The sequence below is a fragment of the Dreissena polymorpha genome, chromosome 2 (genome assembly GCF_020536995.1).
Source record: "Dreissena polymorpha isolate Duluth1 chromosome 2, UMN_Dpol_1.0, whole genome shotgun sequence".
In the NCBI taxonomy this organism is placed as follows: Eukaryota; Metazoa; Mollusca; class Bivalvia; order Myida; family Dreissenidae; genus Dreissena; species Dreissena polymorpha.
The window spans coordinates 73867464-73886702 of NC_068356.1; the positions used below are offsets into that span (position 1 = coordinate 73867464).

The following is a 19239-nucleotide window of genomic DNA, read 5'->3' on the forward strand; positions in this document are numbered from 1 at the left end:
GGATGTAAAATCACGCGCGTGCATGAATCTCAGTTTTCCAATAACAGGCTCCTATACATTTCTTTAATAATGAGGCGATACGTTATTTTACTCCTGCGACATCTTGTCTTTCATGTGATGTAATGTATTTTGACAAAAGGGAACAACGTGTTAACATATTCACAGACCAGAAATTCTATCATGAAACGCAACAGTCGACCATGTGAAGAAGTTTGACAATCGGAACATTCGGCAACAGCTGTCCGGATATCAAAAGAACACCATTGAAGATGCTGTAATACTTTGTATATAAAAGCTGTTAATTGCAATACAAAATTCTTTTGAATAAAAAGAGGCACAGCTGGATGAAGCCAGGATATATAAATACGAATTTAAATTGTCAACTTTATTCCTTGGTTTAACGAGCAACAGAATGGACGCTAAATGGCTGCTTGTTTTCATCGGTATAGTTCAGACCGCGTTCGGTATGATGATAATGCCATCGATTGAGACAGAACTAGGTGAGTTCAATAGAAGTATTAAATAATAATAAATTGAATATTTATGTCACAAATCCATTTCTCGTTCTTATATTTATACATATATTAAAGATTTATTTACAGTACATGGGAAAGAAGTAAAATTCTGCACACACAAAGGAATTCGTCTTCTTCCAGAGTCGAACTTTATCGACTATGACGAGTGTACGAGATGTGAGTGCTCCGACATAGGGCTGCGTTGTAACGGGTAAGTGTTTATTAGGCGTTGTTGTCTTAATACTTACTAGAAATTCTTTTTTCGCCATGCACCGTGTGATAAGTATTTTGCCTCTAATAGGACGTGCAAACCCATTACCTTTGAAGCACAATAATTTCGCCTCGAATATGATATATTCTATACAAACTGATGTGCAATATTTATCATTCCGCATTCAACAATTGTATTGATATTTTATTTATTTAAAAATATTTTCAAATGAACGTAATACGACCTGGCGGACTAAATAAATTAAAGAGCTGCAATAGTAAACTACAATTTTATCGTTGATTAAGTTTTAAAATATGTATGGATTCAAATTAAATGATAAGATATTAATTTGTAATATTAAATTATTTTTTTTAATGTTATTATACTGTTTTATCATAAAACCTTTGTGTACAATTAAATTTGTGCAAACGACTAGGTCAGGTATAGGCATAGAATTACTTCCAACTAACAAGCCATCTTTAAAGAGGTTACTGAGAACAGCGGTTACCTGTTTACAACGGCCAATATGGGCTTTTCCCTTGACTGACCAATGTGTTTTGGTTAAACTGTTTTTAAAATGTCACATACAACAGCTGTATTTGTTGTCCTTCACAGCCTGAGTTCTTATCTGTTTGCCCTTGATGAGTCGCAATGCACCAATGTGAAGATAGCCTGCCAGAGCAAGTGGGTGCTCACGGCTGACCCCACGCAGACGTGCCCGGAGGATCTGATTCCACAATATATGGAAGCGGTTGAAAAATAATAATTTAAGTGTCAGTTTTGTGACCAAACAAAGATTTATATATATATATATATATATATATATATAATTATTAATGATTTTATTAATAAATTGTGTTCCTTCATTTGTGTTGGGTCTAGTTTATATATATACACAAATGAGTCATATCATGTATTCTTTATTGGATGTTTTGAAACAAACGTTCAGCGTAGTCGAACGTTTTGTTAATTAAAAGGTGTTTACTACAGAAACAATTTGGAAAATAGTTGTTCTAATAATGTTTATGTTGGGTTATAACTGTCGCATTTTTACAGCATGCCGATAATTTTGACAAATAAACAAAAACTTGTAATCTTTTGACACTATTCATGACATGATCAATAAATTGTGTTACTTCACTTCTAATATAAAACATAAACACACGTTTTCATTCGTGTTTTGAAACATACGTGAACGTGAATCAAACAATTAAGTTTATTAAGAAAAATGTTTATTATTAAAAAAGTGGAATGCAATTTTTTGTGTAATGTGTGTATGCTTTATTTATCCTGGCGCATGTGTGACATCATGTCGAGAAGAGAATTCAGTAAAAGCTAGCTACAAATGAAAATCCAAAACGAATACCCAAACTTTTATTTGTATTTAAGAGCACTGTCAGATATCAGAGTGGTGTACATATTAATTTTCGTCAGAAAATTATTAAAATCATAGTTTCGCACTGTTATAAACGCAAACGTAAAAAAGAGAGAGAGTTATATAGTAATATAGTTATAGTTATAGTTAAAATTATAAACATATGCATTTTTTTGTAACTATATTTATGAGTTTCCTTCTATTTCAATGGTCTTTAAACAACTAGCTTTGAGTGTGAATTTAAATGCAACCATGCACGAATAGTTATGTTCAAAAAATTTGAATATATTTATAATTGATTTCAAAAGCTCTAAGCTCTAAGATCCATTAACACTGTTTGGGTGGAGGGGATTAACATTAATGTTAAAATCAAATATGTGTGATATGTTTCGATTGTTTACGTGTTAGTAATCTTTGATATATATCAATGGGAATTTAGTTGTAAGCCTTTCAATAATCGTAGGTGAAACCGACTTTTTGTTTCACTTGTTTACTAATAAATGTGTTTGACAACTTGTGTATGCTCGCGATGTAAGCGGTGTAACCACTTTGAGGAAAACTTTGAGGAAAAAAATCTAAATGGTAAAGAGCAAGCAGTTCAATAAGCATTATACGATGTAAATGGCCGGGATTCCCTTTGTATGAAAGATCAAATATATACTTAATGGTTAAATTGTGTTATTCAGAACGCACGTTGCGTGTTCCCATTGTAAAATTTCGTCAAATGGTGGAGTGTTTCCATCAATGTACTGCGTCAAATTACCTTACATCAGCTACAATCTTATTGCGGTTTTAGATTGATAGCATGCAAACAATTAATTTTATTTTGTACTATTGTTATACTGTTATTTTATGGGGCGTTATCGGGGCTCTTTTCAAGCTTCATCTATGTCAACTGTTTGATTTTCTTAAACATGTATTATTGTTTAATTCAATGCCTATATTCTCTTAAGTTTTCATATACTATGTTGAATTTTAACGCGCTATAATTATTATGAAGCAATCTCATATCAAACACGTCTACAATATGTGTTCGTTGTTCTAAGCAATACAGCTCGAAAGCTTTTAACATCAATTTTGTTAAGGGTATCCTTGTTGTCATACTTTATTCGACCAATATGCACGCAAAGTCTCTTCTAATTGCTATTGTTTACTGTAACTGTAAAAAACACGATACATTTACATTGACAATCATTCAATCATGATCTTAAAAGACGTTTTTCAAAACTCTTGCAAGTAAAAGGTTATAAAAAAACTAGGCTAATGTGTTATCATTAATTATAATTAATATTATCTCATTGGATTCGGAAACATATTCAACGATGCAAGCAATCGCCCTTGTCAAACGCCAATTTAAACAAAATTGTGTTCACTGAACATCATTGTGTCTCTTTCATCCAGCTTCCACATCGTCAGCCTCGTTGTCGATGCTTTTATAAAGGGAGGCAACTCCTACAAGACTCAAAGTCAGAAATGTAAAACGGCTCTTTTTTAGAAAAGAATGATTAAAATGTATGTATGAAAAACATATTAATCACATACACTGCACAATTAATTTATTGTTAAGGTTGATATCGTAGTATTTTAATTTTCAAAGTTCTCTTCTACGAGATCAATGTTAAAAGATTGGGGTGTTAACACAGTGCATATATGTATGTTTAATAGTTTAATATGTAAAGTCATATTTAGGCATGATATATTGATTAATGGTTCGCACTATCTATACAAATAAATAGTTTAGTTCCAACCCCTTATAAACAGATTGATAGAACTGTAAAATTATTTTATACGGCGTGTTTACACTTTTGCAAAATTTTCACAATATTGTAAAACAAGAAAGGAATGCATGCATTATGTACAGACATACACCATAACACGCAAGACTAAAAATAATTGTACAAATATAGGATATTTTAGAACACAAATAATAAAGATCGGCACAATAGTAAAACGTTTGAATCACGTTTAATACCATAGTTTAACAAGCATTATAAATACGATGTTATTTTAAGTCTAAATGTTGCAGAAATAGTGCATTACAATTTGCTCCTTTATGTTCCGGGCCCGAAATGTGCGTCATCAACATTTGTCTTGTGAACACTCTAGAGGCCGCATGTATTGTTCGATCTTCACGGAACTTGGTCAGAACATTCTTTATACAGCATACTTCTTCGCCAAATTTGAAATGTGGTAAAACAAACAGTCCACTAAATAAAAGTTAAAGATTTTGAACACTCGTGGCCTCATTTATAGCCCATTGTTCATGGAACTTGGCATCAAACCTTGTTCCAATGAAATCTTAACCGAGTTTGATACTTGCTCACTTGCGTTGAAAAAGGTCAAACGTTCAAATTAAAGAAAAGCATCGACAACTCTTAAGTCCACATTTATTGCTCATTTGTCATCAACTTTGTAAGAATTATTGTCCAAATTATATATTGAATGAGTTCACAACTCGGTTTAATTTGTAATAAAACTAGGTCAACAGGTAAAATGAAATTATAAGTCTTTTGTGAAATTGTGTTTACACTTCCTGATCGGAAGAGTTCATAATCTTGTGGTCTGAGGTTAGCGCCTGCAGTCATTGGGGAAAATTATTGTATTGCTTCTATGATTATATTTTAGTAATGTCACTTACCGGTATATTAGATTTGTTTGTAAAAATCTGATATTCCATTTTAAAGGAAATGTGTATAAGGGTCTCTAATAGGTGCAGCAATCATTATTTTACTAATTTTGAATGTATCATATTTAGGTTCTTTATATCGGTGTAAAATATCTCAGAAAGGAAAGTATAAATACGTGAGCCTCATACCCGGAACCGTTTTCAAATGTCTCTGAAAGAATGAAAGTACCAGTGCCTTGAAACACACCTGCTTTTCATCACTCATCCGATCAGATGTGTATGTGAATCTCGACGGAGTGGTTTACCTTGTTTAACTTTAGCAGTGTATATTTGAATGGGATATTTTATCTTTGATTTCTGGCTCGTATATTATTTCATTTCGACAAGAGGAAGAGCAATGCGTGTATGATTCATTTTTTATTAAAGAGCGTATGTTGTGTATAATTATTTTTAACAACAGTAAAATTAGACATATTTACAGGTACAATCATGTGAAACCATGTGGCCATGCCAGTTTTGAACCAAGGAGCAAGATATGAAAAACGAATTAGGGGACCATTAGACGATGTTACGCACCAACGATTTAACTTGACCCATGTGATTTCAGAAGATTTTTTTTTCAAGTGTCCACTTTTAAAAACTACTTTTAGCTTCTGTGACGTACATTTGCAAAAGCAAACGCTCTTACTTATGAATTATTTTCCTTACTTTCTTAATGACATAAGCATTTTACCCTGCTATATTGCAACTACAAACATCTACAAATTGCGTTTTTACCATGGCTGTAGGAGCACAGATTAGAGAAGTAATACGTCTGACATTTTATATTACGAAGACAGCGTACCATAGTATAAAATAGAGTATAAAATAGGGCAATACTTTCAAATACATGAAACTGCACAATTATTTCTTATTTAGCAGCTTGAATCGTTTCGAGATATGCCTTTGCATATCAATGTATTGTTAAAGTAAACAGCCAAGTGAACAGTGAATATTTTGGAAATCTTGTTTAATGTAGCATAACATAAAGGTAAGAGGAGCATTATGCATTGTTATGGCTTTCAAATTTGGACACGCGTTTGATAAAATCCCGTATTGATATAAACATGCCAAAGAGGGTTTACGCGTAATGCACGCACGTTTTAGTCCCTTATTGATATGAAGAAGTAAAAGTGTGTTCCACACGATTGAGATTTTAGTTTGTCTTTGTTTTGATTTTATCAACACACTATTCGAAAAGCTACGCTAGTTTTGCAATAATATTAAATGTGTTAATACATGCAATAATATTAAATGTGTTAACACAGTTTATAAAGTAAATGATTCATAAAAATATTTTTCTGATTGGTCTCATGTTTTATTCTCAGCTTGGAGTTTGTGGATTCACCAAGACGGCTTCGAAATTTATTTGCATCCATTACTGATTGCATGCCGTAAATCATTTACATATGTTAGTATCAAGTCCCTAATTAGAATTGTGGTTACCTACTTTCATTATATCCAAATACGGAAAATGTATCGTGATGGCAACAATTAAAGGCCATCTTTTTATCGTTTCAAAGTGTTATCGCGTGATGTTATGCAAAATATATAGTGCTTGTTTTCGCTTTTGGCACAACAAGCAATATTAGCCAGTCACAAAGGTGTTTTATTAATTACGAATTCCTCATGTAAAGTGTGTTTTTGCGAGCAACAAAAACGTAAACAAATGAAATTTTAATTAGCCGATAGCCTGTGTGGTGATTATAAGCTATTGTTGTTCCATGAAATCATTATTTTTCTGCATTCTTGGTCTAATACCCTAGCGTCTAGCTTATTTTGCTCTGATACGGCACTGACTTAAAACTAAAGGTAAGTAAATATCACGTAGTGTATTGCGTACGGCTTTCATTTGCACTATTGACCACTGAATAGCACATGGTCTATTTATTTAAATATTTATGCAAAGAAGCATGCACCGGTTCAATAGTGAGGAAGGATGCTCGGAACACTTGGGGATGCGTGACAGAGGTCAAACACAAGATGCTGATTCTGGTTTTAATTTTGGGACGCTCTGCTTTTCCAATAAAAGAGGTCGATAATTCTCTGTCTTTGTAGAACGAGCGGTTTAAAAATATCATTCAAGGATACTTCGCTGATCACAAGAACCAAGATGATAATAGGAAAATCCTGGTTGGACAAACACTTCCAATAGGTAGATACATTGTTGCAAGACAATCCCCCGCCCCCGCCCCTTTCATTTGTTATGGGATGTACGAGATTAAGGTCATTTAATAAAATAGCAGAATGTATTCATCTTCATTTCTCGATCAGAAATTGAGTTATTGAAATGAAACTTTATACATTTTATACCTCTTATCAAGTCACATTCAATTGTATAATGGGCGGGCGGATTCAAGTTTATTGCCATGGTAAGTTAATATAGAAAAAAAATTCTTCTCTAAAACTTAATTCAGCTATTGTTATGAAACAAAACATATTAACACCGGTAATACATTTATTTAAATCTGAGATTGCACATGTGGTCACTATACTAAATAAAGATAAATGGTTTTCGCTCAATACCTGAATAACAATTTCGACAATTATATTGAAAATACACTAATGATTTGCTTATATCAAGATTTAGCCTTGGATTGTACACGGTTTGTTTGGGGTAACGTCAATGTAAGTACATAATGAACAATTGCTTGTACTAATTAACTTGAAAACAAATTGATCATTTATAATGTAACCTGATTCAAAATTTCCTTAGATGGATTGCACATTTTATGGTCGTTATCAAGGTCAAGATCACTGTTACTGAAAATAAAAAATAAAATCCTGACGGATTAGTAACTTATAAAACGACAAGTTCAACAGTAAATGACAGTGTAAGTAAATTTAGAAAACGTGTTCTACTCAAAATCTAAGTATATGTGTCTCTTATGATATTTTTCAAATGAGAAAATCTTGGCAGCTTAAATAACATATCTACTAGACAGTTTGGGTTAGAAAAAAGCCAGACACGAACAAGAAAAGCCACACGAGCACTCCGACTTGTCTGTTTTCTAATTCATAATAAAATACATCAAAGAACATGACAGAATCAAAAGCTGTTCATCTTGTTATGTACATTGACTCATGAAGGTATAACTGTGTAACAGTATCCTTATGTAGAATATATACTATATACATGTTTTTTGAAACAAAGAACAATATTTAAAAATGATTGCTGTGTTTAAATGTTTAAGACACACAAACACGTATTGTATTTGGTTTAAAATACCAACACTGTCATTATAAATTGAAATAATTGTGATATTTTGCTATTTATGGTTCATGCTGTAGTTAAACAAGCATCCACGGCATGTAATTCAACTGTTGTGCAGGATGGTGTAAATGAATACAAATATTATGAATAAACATCAAACCTGAAATGGATTCACATGCAAATATTGTAAGGTGGTTGATTTCTGCCATTGTGACCTGGTGTGTTGGCGGGTTTAAAGGTGCCAATAGGTGAATACGCCAGAAACACATACACATTCGCTGATGCTGCAAATGAAGACACTTGTGTGTTGGCGTGTTAGCGACATTCCACACAATATCGAGAAATTAAGCGCGCTATTGTGTACCCTCCAGACCGACAACACGACGCATTTTGAATGATGGCGCATAGGAATTGGTACATTATACAGCATATGACGTTATGAAAAATATTATCCGAATCGTGACAAGCCGTTTTCCCGTCCTTTGTATGAATGTCAATATTCATTTGTCCATTGATTGGATGACGGAATTGATTGTGAGACGTCGTGGATTGGGTACCGTCAAACATGCATTGACACTTGAGAAAAAAACGGACGCAAAAAATTGAAGTCAGTATTTCGAAAGGAAAAACGTTGTTTACTTCCCGAGCAACCAACAGTTACCCATCACTAATTGTTATATCTTAGCAAATATCTATCTAGTTCATGTGTTTGTTGAAACTTTCGAATAACTAACAAGAAATCTTCACGAACAAATATGCGTTTCTCGACTTCTATTCGAAAAGCCTGCCGTGATATTGAACATACAGATCGTTTTTTTAGTGCCATACAATGATTAAGTATGTTATATAATTATTATAACAAAATCCTTATGTAGCCGACATAAAGCCTAGACCAAATGTTACCCTCAGTCTCTGTTAAGCTTCCCTGCTTTGAAATATGAATACAAACGCTAGCTGGTATATCATTATAATATCATCATAATATCTGTTGTGATATTTTGTTTTTAAGTAACTAGCAACGAATTCTACAAAAAATATCGTTTGATTGTATTACAATAAAACGGGATACGATAGCGTAAAACAAACTTGAGACAAGTTGTATGTGCTCTTTGTGTTTACTGAAGACGTGCATAACGAGTATATATTTACAACAGCAATCAGCTGATTTGACCGACGGGCTATGGGCATGTGTTCAGATATCACTATTGAAAACAGTCAGACTCTTACTTAATGCTAACGAAATACATGTTATATGGAATTTAGTTGTTTTTAAACACAAACTAGTTGTACACATGTACAGTGAATATACCATTTTTAAAGAGGTAAAAGCTACGTTTGGTGGATTAAAACGAAGGTTTGTTAAGACAACTGTATTAAACTTAGCTGCAAACAACTAATTGTATATAAAGACGTTAACTACAAATTTATTCCATTTCAGTGGATAAAAAACGACTCGTCTTTTGTGTTAATTTACATGTAACCATGTACGAATACTTACGTTCAATTGTTGCACCGCGTATAAAAGACAGTTTAATGGAGGACATTGATTCTGAGGCAAACGGATATCGAAGTACATTTTGTTGCCAGTGTGCTCTGGCGAAATCCCACTAAACAAGTGTACTTATGTATGAGCCGATGCGAACATGATCTACACTTTATTATTGTATGGAGTTTTACGTGTAGAGGAAGTCTCTTCTTAACGAATATCCAGTTTAAACGGAAAGTGACGTCATTGATTAGACTGCGTAGGCTGATCATAGACGATACTTTACTCACAATCATGAAGCTCAGTTTTCTCATAGACGGGATCATATACGATACTAGAATACTGACGCGATAAGTGGTATCTAATCTGTGACATCTGTCATTTTGTGAATGCGAGAATGCTTCTTTACAATATCATTGAAAAGACATTTAATCATAAATCGTTACACACGGCCATGGGACGATATTTAAAAAATGGGAACATGCAGCAACAGCTGTCTGAATAACAAAAGAACACTATTATATATTGAATTGGTGGTATGTCGTGATTCTTAAAGTGTATTGTTATAATACAGAATACCTTCAAACATTTTAAAGCAAGCAACAAAAAAGATTTGTGTATTTATGTTGCATATGTTGATAAAAAAGAGGAACAGCTTGCTCAAACCAGGATATGTATATATAATAATTTGCCTTGTCAATTTTATTTCTTGATTCACATACCAACAAAATGGACGCAAGGTTGCTACTTGTTTTGATGGGTATATTTCAGACCGCGTTTGGGGCGGTATCGATAGGCTCGATTGAGACACGGCTGGGTAAGTTTAATTTAATTATTTAATACAGTTTACAGTTTATTATATTTACAATAGACTATTGCCCATGAGTATACAACACATAAATGTTATGTTTAAAACAAACGGTGGTCAACTGACTTGTTTATTGTATAAAAATAGAGAACAGTTTAATATACAAACAAAAAATAAGCGAGTGGTCTATTGTTGTAATCATGATAAATCTACATAAAATGGTTTTGTACAAATGTGTTTTACTTGTCTAAGGATAATCATAATAGCGATTAAACGAGTTTCGTAGTTTAAAAGCTTTGTTCACATATAATGCAAGATTGTTAATGGTGGCTAAAAAACCTAAATAAGTAAACTTACTGTAAATTTCAAATAGTTCATCTTTAAAAAATAATTGTGTTTTTTGTATTAATCTATACCCTGTCTTAAAAATGATTATTTTTGTCCTCGAAGAATTGCAATAAGTTTCGTCTATAACAGTATTGTTCTTATAATAACAAACACTTGTTTAACTTATCCGCATTTTCTGCCATTATGATAATATCGTCCGCATTACGTAGTAAAACCAATTTCAGCATACCTTAACCTATGTCATTAAAGCCATTCAAAATATAGTATTCTCCTATATCATTTAAATACATCGAGAGAAGAAACGATGAGAGTGACTCGCCTTGTCGTACCCCAGCAAAGCATAAGAATTCTTTGCTTATTGCATTTTCACTCTTTGCCATTGATTTAACATTCATATACATATATTTTATTATGTTCAGGATGTTACCTCTTATACCAAGTTTAATTAGTTTGGACCAAAAAATATCCCTTAACAAAAAACGCTTAGGTGTAGTCCACATAGGCAAAATATAACTTCTTATTATTCTGTAATTAATGATTAATTACACCATGGAGGAAAAAATATTACCCAGCCTGAGATTTTATATATAAAAGATATTTGTTAGCCCAAATATTTCATCTGTAATTTATCAATTTTGTATGCGTTTTACCCCAAGTACTAAGAAGTGTAATGACCCTATAATTATAATTAGAAACACTCTTACCCTCAGACCAAGAATCAGAGAAGCCCCTGCAAAAAGGGTCTGTTAAACTATGCACATACCTCACTTTAAACTTATCAGAGTGAATACCATATTTAAAAAATCACTCATCATATGATCAGGCCCCGCTGCCTTTCCGTTGTTTTTTTTGTTTACAAACATTAACTATTTCATTACGAGCAAACGGTAAATTTAATTCTTCAAACATACAGTCTAAATCCCCTTTCATGTAAATGTCATTAAAATACAAAATGTCTTCGTCCGGCCGATAAAACTGTAAATCAGGGTCATTAACAGCTTTAAAATAATATGAAATAACATTGCATGATGGACATATTTCGCTTTTGTTGACAACTTTTTCCAATATAACTTTGCATTTGACAAACTCGCATTTTCTAACTTAGACTTTCTTTTTCTTCATATAAACATGTCTTTTTCCGACAAGTGGGGATTTTCGTAATTAAGAAGTTGTCTCCCATTCGGGAAGGTATCACGAGTATCCCGAGTAAAAAGCGGTCCGTCTAAAATGCGTATATAACTCGTATCCGCGGATTAGACCGAAAAGTGCGGATATGGACGAATATAAGCAATATCGACACTTTTTCTGCAATGATCATTGAAATGTTCAATAAATAATACACAATATGTATTAAATATGCAAGGTAAAATATCTTACATTTGTTTGTTACTATATATTATAGTTTACTGGTACGTAAAAATATGCACGTTATTGTATTTATTCAAATGAACAAAGGATATCGTAGTGCTACATTTAAATGTTTCAAGAATGATTATAACCATTATATTAGCGCTGTTATTAAAAAGCAATGGATGTCCCGCCAATTTTTTAGATTTTTCGTTAATATTTCAACAGTTCATATCCAATATCCCTAAAAGTTAAAATACGAAGCCTATATGTTTAAGATTAATAGTACAGCTGTTACATTCACTTATAAAACATAATATTAACGAAAAATATTATAATATTTTAGCGGGACATGCATTGCTTTTCAATAACAGTTCAACTATAATGGTTATATGAACATGATGTGGACAATTTGGATTATGACTACAAAACATGCTACCTGTCTGGTTCTTACGAATGGAAATGTAGGGCAGAGGTGACAGGGATATTTTCTGGAAGTGGCTGTCTTAATATACACTGCTTTCTTTCATGTTTTGTTACTACTTTGCGCTGAGGTAAATTTTCAGTAGGAATTTAGTTTCGGTCAACAGAGTTTGGACCGATTCCGTCTCGAAAGTGGTCGGAACAGACTTGAGTATACGCCGTTGGAAATCAATTTTTCCGGCTAATTGCTGTCATCCAAGCTTTTCTTGTAATGAGTCTTTAGGCAATTTATGTAATGTTACTTTTGTTGAAAATGTACCTATTATACCGCTACAATTAAGGCATTTGACGATGGAACAGTAGTATTTCCCCATTGTTTTCCTTAACACCGGAAGTAGGTATACCTACCCGCACGAAAAACAACTCTGTCAAGACGGAATTACGAAAATCGGGACATATTGTTTAAGAGTTTAACTTAAGATTTTCGGTGGGATAATGACGTCATTTCGTCAAAAAAAGTCGTCATTTCACAGTAAAAAGTGAAATTTATCGATATTTGCACTGTTAATTTTTACTGTTTGAAACATTGAAATTATCAGTTTTCATTCACTTATATTTCTCAATAAACCACCGGAAAGCATAAAATAAATAGTAACAATCAAATATAAGATATTTTTACCTTGCATAAAGTTATTATAGCACTACAAATATAGATCCTTTAGTGGATAAACCACATTGGTCGATTTTAACATATTCGCGCATTTGAAATCATCATTTATTTTCAAATGAAAAATGCCACTTGAAACAGTGACATTTCAGACAATATTTACTGCATTCATAACATTCAGTATATTTAAATAAACATTTTAATTTCAAATAAAAATATAACCAGGAAAAAGTAACATCATCAATTACTTGTGGTCTGGCGATAATCGGCCCAAAAATGTTTTAATATTTTCTAAAGCATATTGTATATCTAAATACTAAAGTTTTGAGACGACATCAAGAATAATAATACATTTAGTATATTATATAAACATTATGTAAACTTATAAAACAAAACATATGTGGTGTCGGCATTGTTATATTGTGTGTGGTGTGTAGCCCTAAAACAATCTTCTGGCACTTCGTCATGTTCGCGGATATGAATTAAGAGTTGGAAAAATGATAATGTCTATTAAATTGTTATATTTTAAGACAATACTAACATATTTAACCCATATTGTGTTGTTTTTTTTATTAAACATTGCAGTGTCGATATTGCCTGTATTCGTCCATATCCGCACTTTTCGGTCAATCCGCGGATATGAGTCATATTTGCATGTTAGACGGACCGCGTTTTACACGGGATACTCGTGATACCTACCCGAATGGGAGACAACTTCTTAATTACGAAAAGACCTAATACCTTTGTACAAACTCCTAGAATAAGTCATTGTTTTTCTGTTATAATAATCACTTGAATACTTATAACACTTATACTAACTTGTCATAAATTAATATTTTCACTTTTTATTGTTTCCGACAGAGCATGGGACTGAAGTGAAGTTTTGCACATACAAAGGAATGCGCCTTCTTCCAACGTCGATCATTATCGACTATGACGCGTGTAATGAATGTCATTGCAACGAGGATGGGCTGCGTTGTTACAGGTGAGTGTTCATCAAGCGTTGCTGCCTTAATACATAATATAAACACTATTTTCGGCACGAATCAGTTGATTAATAGTTTGTGTATGAAGTTATATATTGTAAGGGATATGTCATTCTTTAAATTTATACAACAATAAAATTAAGAACGTGTCTAAACATCCCCGATACCTAGTGCAATTGAATGACATTTTTATACAATCTACTTTTAATCGCATTCAAGTATGTAATCGTATTGATTCCATCGTAATAATTTAATATTATATGATGTGCAGACCCGTAACTGGTGAAGCACCGTTATATCGCATATAAATGTTGTATTATATACAAATTGAACTGGTCACGTACATCAATTGTGTTGATTTTTCTTCACAGCGTCGGTTATACTGTGAGTGCGATAGGAAAGTCGAAATGCACCAATGTGAAGATAGCCTGCCAGAATACGTGGGTGCTGAAATCTAACAAGAAGAAACCCTGCCCGAAGCATCTGATTCCAAAATCTGTGACAGCAGTTGGAAAATAATTAAGACAATGTCAGTTCTGAGAGCAAGTGATTCTATAAAAACACTAAGTTTTTTTTTGCAGAAACATTTAATGACATTATCAACAAATTGTAATTTCCTTTATATTTGTTTGGGTTTTGTCGATAGTTATAAAATAAAATATTGATATGTATTCATTCTTGGATGTTAAAACACGAGCGTTTACACGTTTTAATTAGTTTTGTTAATTTTAAAAAATCGTTTATTATAGAAAAATTTTCTTTCAATTATGTTTATGTGTGGTTATTTCCTTACGCAATATATTTACATCATGCCGATTATGTTGACAAATAAACATCAAGTTTAGTTTATTTTCGAAACTATTCATGACAATATCAATAAATTGTGTTCCTCCATATTTGCCATTTTTGTGTTTGGCCGATCCTTATAAATCCAACGACATATGTGTTAGTAACGAGAGATGTGTTAAATTGACAGGGGAGCAGCTTCAGATACGCCGTGTAGGTCGCGCCTACTTTTTTATTTGCGATATCCAACAAATAAGAATGCGAACTGTTAAATGAAATCAGAAATGCAAATGGGTAGGGTTAAGTGATAAAAACAAGGTGTGACAAGGTTGACCATTCTATTGGTGTACTGATTTTAATAGTTTTTTCTCATAAGCTTCGCGTCTTACATGCTCAGTGGTCTGTAACAATAGCAAGCAATCGAAGGACGGGACCATAATATTGCAATTAAGCTTAAGTCCGATGTCATCGTCTTTGGGAAAAAGAAACTCACCTTTAATGTATTAAAGATAGATGTAGTCTTTAAAGTGATTTGTTTTCATTTATCTGTAACTGTTCCGAATTCAGAAACGCTTTTTTTGCAATACAGGCAATCCAAATATTAACAAAAAAGTGTGCAATATAAGGCCATTATAAGTAAGTTTAAACGTATATGTTATCTCATTTATTTGAAGCTGAATCTCTGTTTAGGAGTACTTGCTACTTGTTTAAGCTTTGCATCTGTTACTCCTTGCAATGGTACGGCTGGTGTTCTGAAACTTTTTGTATGACATTATATAGCTTTTTTAACCATTTTTCAATATCAAGTTGGATCCAATAATTTACCAAGATAAACCCGATTTCAAATACTTTTGCAGGTCTGCAAGAACCCTGCGCTTTAGCAACAACGATCAAAAAGTATTACAAAACAAAATAATACATCTACATTTAAAAAGATATAATTTGAACAAAATAGATCACACAAATATAACTTAAGGATGTACGAAATTCTACTGCATTTTTCCAAAATATCCCGATTGTTTTACTCTATGTATGCAGATTGTCACCTCTGTATTTGTCACAAATATGAAATAAAAATTGAGGTCAACGTGAAAGTTATTTGGAAAATTTAGTTTTTTTAGGATCATACTGATAAAAAAAAATTACAATACATAAAACTTTGGTGGTGTTTAAATAGGATTTGTTCAGTACATAAGTACTGAACCAAACACTTAATCATTATTTGAATAATGAATTATCATCATCACCATCATCATCATCATCATAAGTATTATTATCATTGAAAAATCAATTAGGATGTTCGGTAGCCTTGCTCTTATTTCTTCCAGATTTGTTGACTTCAAAAATGTAACAATCGTATATGTACTTATAAATCGGCTACGGCAAGTTTAAAATAGAATTAAATACTTGTTATTTCTGCTAGTGTTTATTGTGACAGAAGTTGTTTGAATATATAGAGTCAAAAGTTAAATACACGAGCATGTTGTTGACCAAAGCTATTGTATTCATTTTCCAACCATTCCATGCTCTGGAATCAGGTGCGTTGGACAGTCCGCCATCTCATTCGATTTCATCACCCAAAGTGGCTCGCATGCAACATATATGACCTTGCATTCCGAGGGTTTATCTGGATTTTCTGTGATGTGCGACCTGTTGCATAAGATAAATCATTAAAAAAAATACAAAGTCGAACTAAATTATCTTCGGGTTTCGAGAAATCGTTTTATTATTACCAAGTTTATTATCGAGAGCAAATTGCGTAAAAATAATAACACCTTATTATATTTAAAAAAAAATACGCCGAATAGGAAATGACCTTGCAAAGGTTTTTGTCGACCTTTAATAACTGGTGACCTAATGTTTAATTCAATCCGGGATATATTATTTTGGTTTTGATAATAATAATGATAATTTCTTACCCTGTATAACAAAATAATCCATCGTGATCACAAGAACAATGTGAGCAAGTCCGGAGGTCGAAGAATGTGCTGTTTGGGGATAATTTCATATTTTCATACGAGCAGAAGGAAACCTGCCGTCCATGAACTGAAAAGTGTCTTAGTATTTAAATTTAATTCAGTTTGCGAGTTTTTTTTTAAGAGACGTGTTAATAGATAATCGCATTTTCAAGTTTCATTTAATGTATCAACCAGACTTTAATAAATGCTACAGTTTGGGATAATTATATAATCAGGAAACAAAGTATAATAAAAAGTTTGCCTTCCATGGAATTCGAACCTTTTACGTTTAAGCGCAACTGTTTTAACGACAACATTGTATCCCTCCGGTTTTTTTGTACTGGCAGCGTCACATTAACAATTTCTTAATGATACACGTATTTTTCAAAGAATCGATGAAAATCGTCACATACGTTTTATTATTTTTATTTACCACATTCCATTTACGACTTTGTATACACGAAGCAATGTTTGAACCTTTGTCTTATAAAGGAGTGTTATTTTGCTTTTTCAATCCGCGACAATTTTTTCTTTAATGTCTGTAACTAGCGATACGAACGAAACACACACAAACCTATTTCCAACTCCAGTGGTGAGTGCATGGCAGCACCGCCTCCCTTTTGCACGTGTAAGGCAATTAACCCAAGAACAAGTATTAACATGGACGTCATCATTCCTGTAGTGCTAACTAATTAAGAAGACCAGAAACGTTGTAGTGCTGTAGCGCTGTTTTTGAGGTCTGACTGACATATGTCGTCATATCTGTCTAAGGTTATCAGTTCGTATCAGTCGTGTAATTCAGACTCTATGGTAGCCGATTTCTGCCATATCGTTATGACCTGTTAACAGGTTTGAAGTGACCCAATGGACGACAAAACAGTAGGACGAATATAACAGGTCAAATGACCATCGATACGTCACAATACATTCCAAACTATGCAACGCCAAAACTGTATTTTGTTGGGAGAAACTGACGTAACGCTAGGAGACATTATATAGGGTCAATTTAGCATTTTAGTGGGACAATTTAGAATTATTTTGTGTCAATTTAGCATTACATTGGGTCAATTAAGCATTAAAGTGGGTCAATTTTGAAATTAATTTGGTCAATTTAGAATTGTATTGGATCAATTTAGCATTATATTGGGTCAATTTAGAATTATAATGGGTAATTTCGTTAGTATTATATTAGGTCAATTTAGCATTATATTTGGTTAATTTAGAAATATATTTAATTAAGTTAGCAGTATTTTTGTAAGGTTAACATTATTTAAATTAACAATATGTTGGGTTAAGTTGACAAAATGTTGGGTTAAGTTGACATAATGTTGGATTACGTTGACATAATATTGGGTTACGTTGACATAATGTTGGGTTAAGTTGACATAATGTTGGGTTACGTTGACATAATGTTTGGTTACGTTGACATAATGTTGAGTTTAGTTTACATAATGTTGGGTTACGTTGACATAATGTTGGGTTACGTTGACATAATGTAGGGTTAAGTTGACATAATGTTGGGTTACGTTGACATAATGTTGGGTTACGTTGACATAATGTTGCTCTACGTTGGTTTTAACATAATGTTGAGTCTATTATTCATTATATTGGTATTTGGGTATAAGATTTAGTCAAATTAACAGATATGCACGTCAAATGAATACTATGCTGACCCACTTCAGTCGTTTTGAAAATTAACAAATATGTTCATACCGTTAGGTGACATTGTGCTGACCTAACCATACCCTTGCGTACTAGTATCCTATGCTTTTTTCTAGAGAACTAAAAATCGTGCGCCTGGTATGCGGTCTGAGTCTTATGCAGAGGGTTGTGACCAAGATTTAATGAAAGCCCACAGTAAAACACCTTCCAAATCCCCATTGATACCACCTCACTTTATTTTTACAATAACCGCTGCCGTTGAAAATAATCAAATTCGAGATCATTAAGGATATTTCCTTACTTTTTATTTAATTTTATTTAATTTGAATCAAAGCACTGTAACATTGATCTGCGTATGATGTATTAACTAATGCCATAAATGAAATTATGGTACATAACAAATAAGACAAAAAGAAAGATAACAATGTCATGCATATTGGTATTCGATGATGAAAATATTTTAATCTAATTTATTTAACATAAGTTTACAAATCATAAGTTAGCAATACGGCAATATTCCTACACACAAAATGTAAAACCAAAACCTCTATCCAATGTTTGTTCTGGCATATTAAGTTTTTCTCACTTAGGTAAAACTGAAATCGACCTTGATCCGACTGGCCCGCGAAAAAAAACAATTCCAGGATAGCTATGCATTCAGTTAGGAATCAATGAGCATAATTTTTGCACACTTCCCGCATTACATGAACGTTATTCAACGAAAACTGTTGTTCCATTTATCGCAACAATTACCTTAACACGAAATTAGCAGAAACTGTTAAGTTTTC

The 19239-nt window shown here is 32.7% G+C and overlaps 3 protein-coding genes across 3 annotated transcripts; 2 read left to right on the plus strand and 1 right to left on the minus strand.

The window, feature by feature from the left end:
- Window positions 1-235: 235 nt before the first annotated feature.
- On the plus strand, window positions 236-1592 carry LOC127867628 (uncharacterized). The gene is made up of 3 exons (XM_052408933.1): window positions 236-500; window positions 603-726; window positions 1342-1592. Exons 1-3 carry the CDS (start codon window positions 413-415, stop codon window positions 1487-1489), a joined length of 360 nt encoding a protein of 119 aa, XP_052264893.1. The 5' UTR covers window positions 236-412; the 3' UTR covers window positions 1490-1592.
- An 8549-nt stretch (window positions 1593-10141) lies between these two features.
- Window positions 10142-15964, plus strand: LOC127867627 (uncharacterized). The gene is made up of 3 exons (XM_052408932.1): window positions 10142-10283; window positions 13921-14044; window positions 14417-15964. The coding sequence occupies exons 1-3, from the start codon at window positions 10196-10198 to the stop codon at window positions 14562-14564; spliced, it is 360 nt and encodes a 119-aa protein (XP_052264892.1). The 5' UTR covers window positions 10142-10195; the 3' UTR covers window positions 14565-15964.
- Window positions 15965-16238: 274 nt separating this feature from the next.
- Window positions 16239-17546, minus strand: LOC127867624 (uncharacterized). Its single transcript, XM_052408930.1, has 3 exons — window positions 17364-17546; window positions 16751-16877; window positions 16239-16481 (listed from the first exon to the last, which is right to left on the minus strand). Exons 1-3 carry the CDS (start codon window positions 17461-17463, stop codon window positions 16337-16339), a joined length of 372 nt encoding a protein of 123 aa, XP_052264890.1. The 5' UTR covers window positions 17464-17546; the 3' UTR covers window positions 16239-16336.
- Window positions 17547-19239: the final 1693 nt, after the last annotated feature.

Coding starts and splice junctions, on each gene's coding strand:
- LOC127867628 (XM_052408933.1), top strand. CDS start 413: ATGGACGCTAAATGGCTGCTTGTTTTCATCGGTATAGTTCAGACCGCG. Junction 501..602: donor ATCGATTGAGACAGAACTAG/GTGAGTTCAATA, acceptor ATTTATTTACAG/TACATGGGAAAGAAGTAAAA. Junction 727..1,341: donor ATAGGGCTGCGTTGTAACGG/GTAAGTGTTTAT, acceptor TGTCCTTCACAG/CCTGAGTTCTTATCTGTTTG.
- LOC127867627 (XM_052408932.1), top strand. CDS start 10,196: ATGGACGCAAGGTTGCTACTTGTTTTGATGGGTATATTTCAGACCGCG. Junction 10,284..13,920: donor CTCGATTGAGACACGGCTGG/GTAAGTTTAATT, acceptor TGTTTCCGACAG/AGCATGGGACTGAAGTGAAG. Junction 14,045..14,416: donor GATGGGCTGCGTTGTTACAG/GTGAGTGTTCAT, acceptor TTTTCTTCACAG/CGTCGGTTATACTGTGAGTG.
- LOC127867624 (XM_052408930.1), bottom strand. CDS start 17,463: ATGATGACGTCCATGTTAATACTTGTTCTTGGGTTAATTGCCTTACAC. Junction 16,878..17,363: donor ACCACTGGAGTTGGAAATAG/GTTTGTGTGTGT, acceptor GACACTTTTCAG/TTCATGGACGGCAGGTTTCC. Junction 16,482..16,750: donor GGATTATTTTGTTATACAGG/GTAAGAAATTAT, acceptor CTTATGCAACAG/GTCGCACATCACAGAAAATC.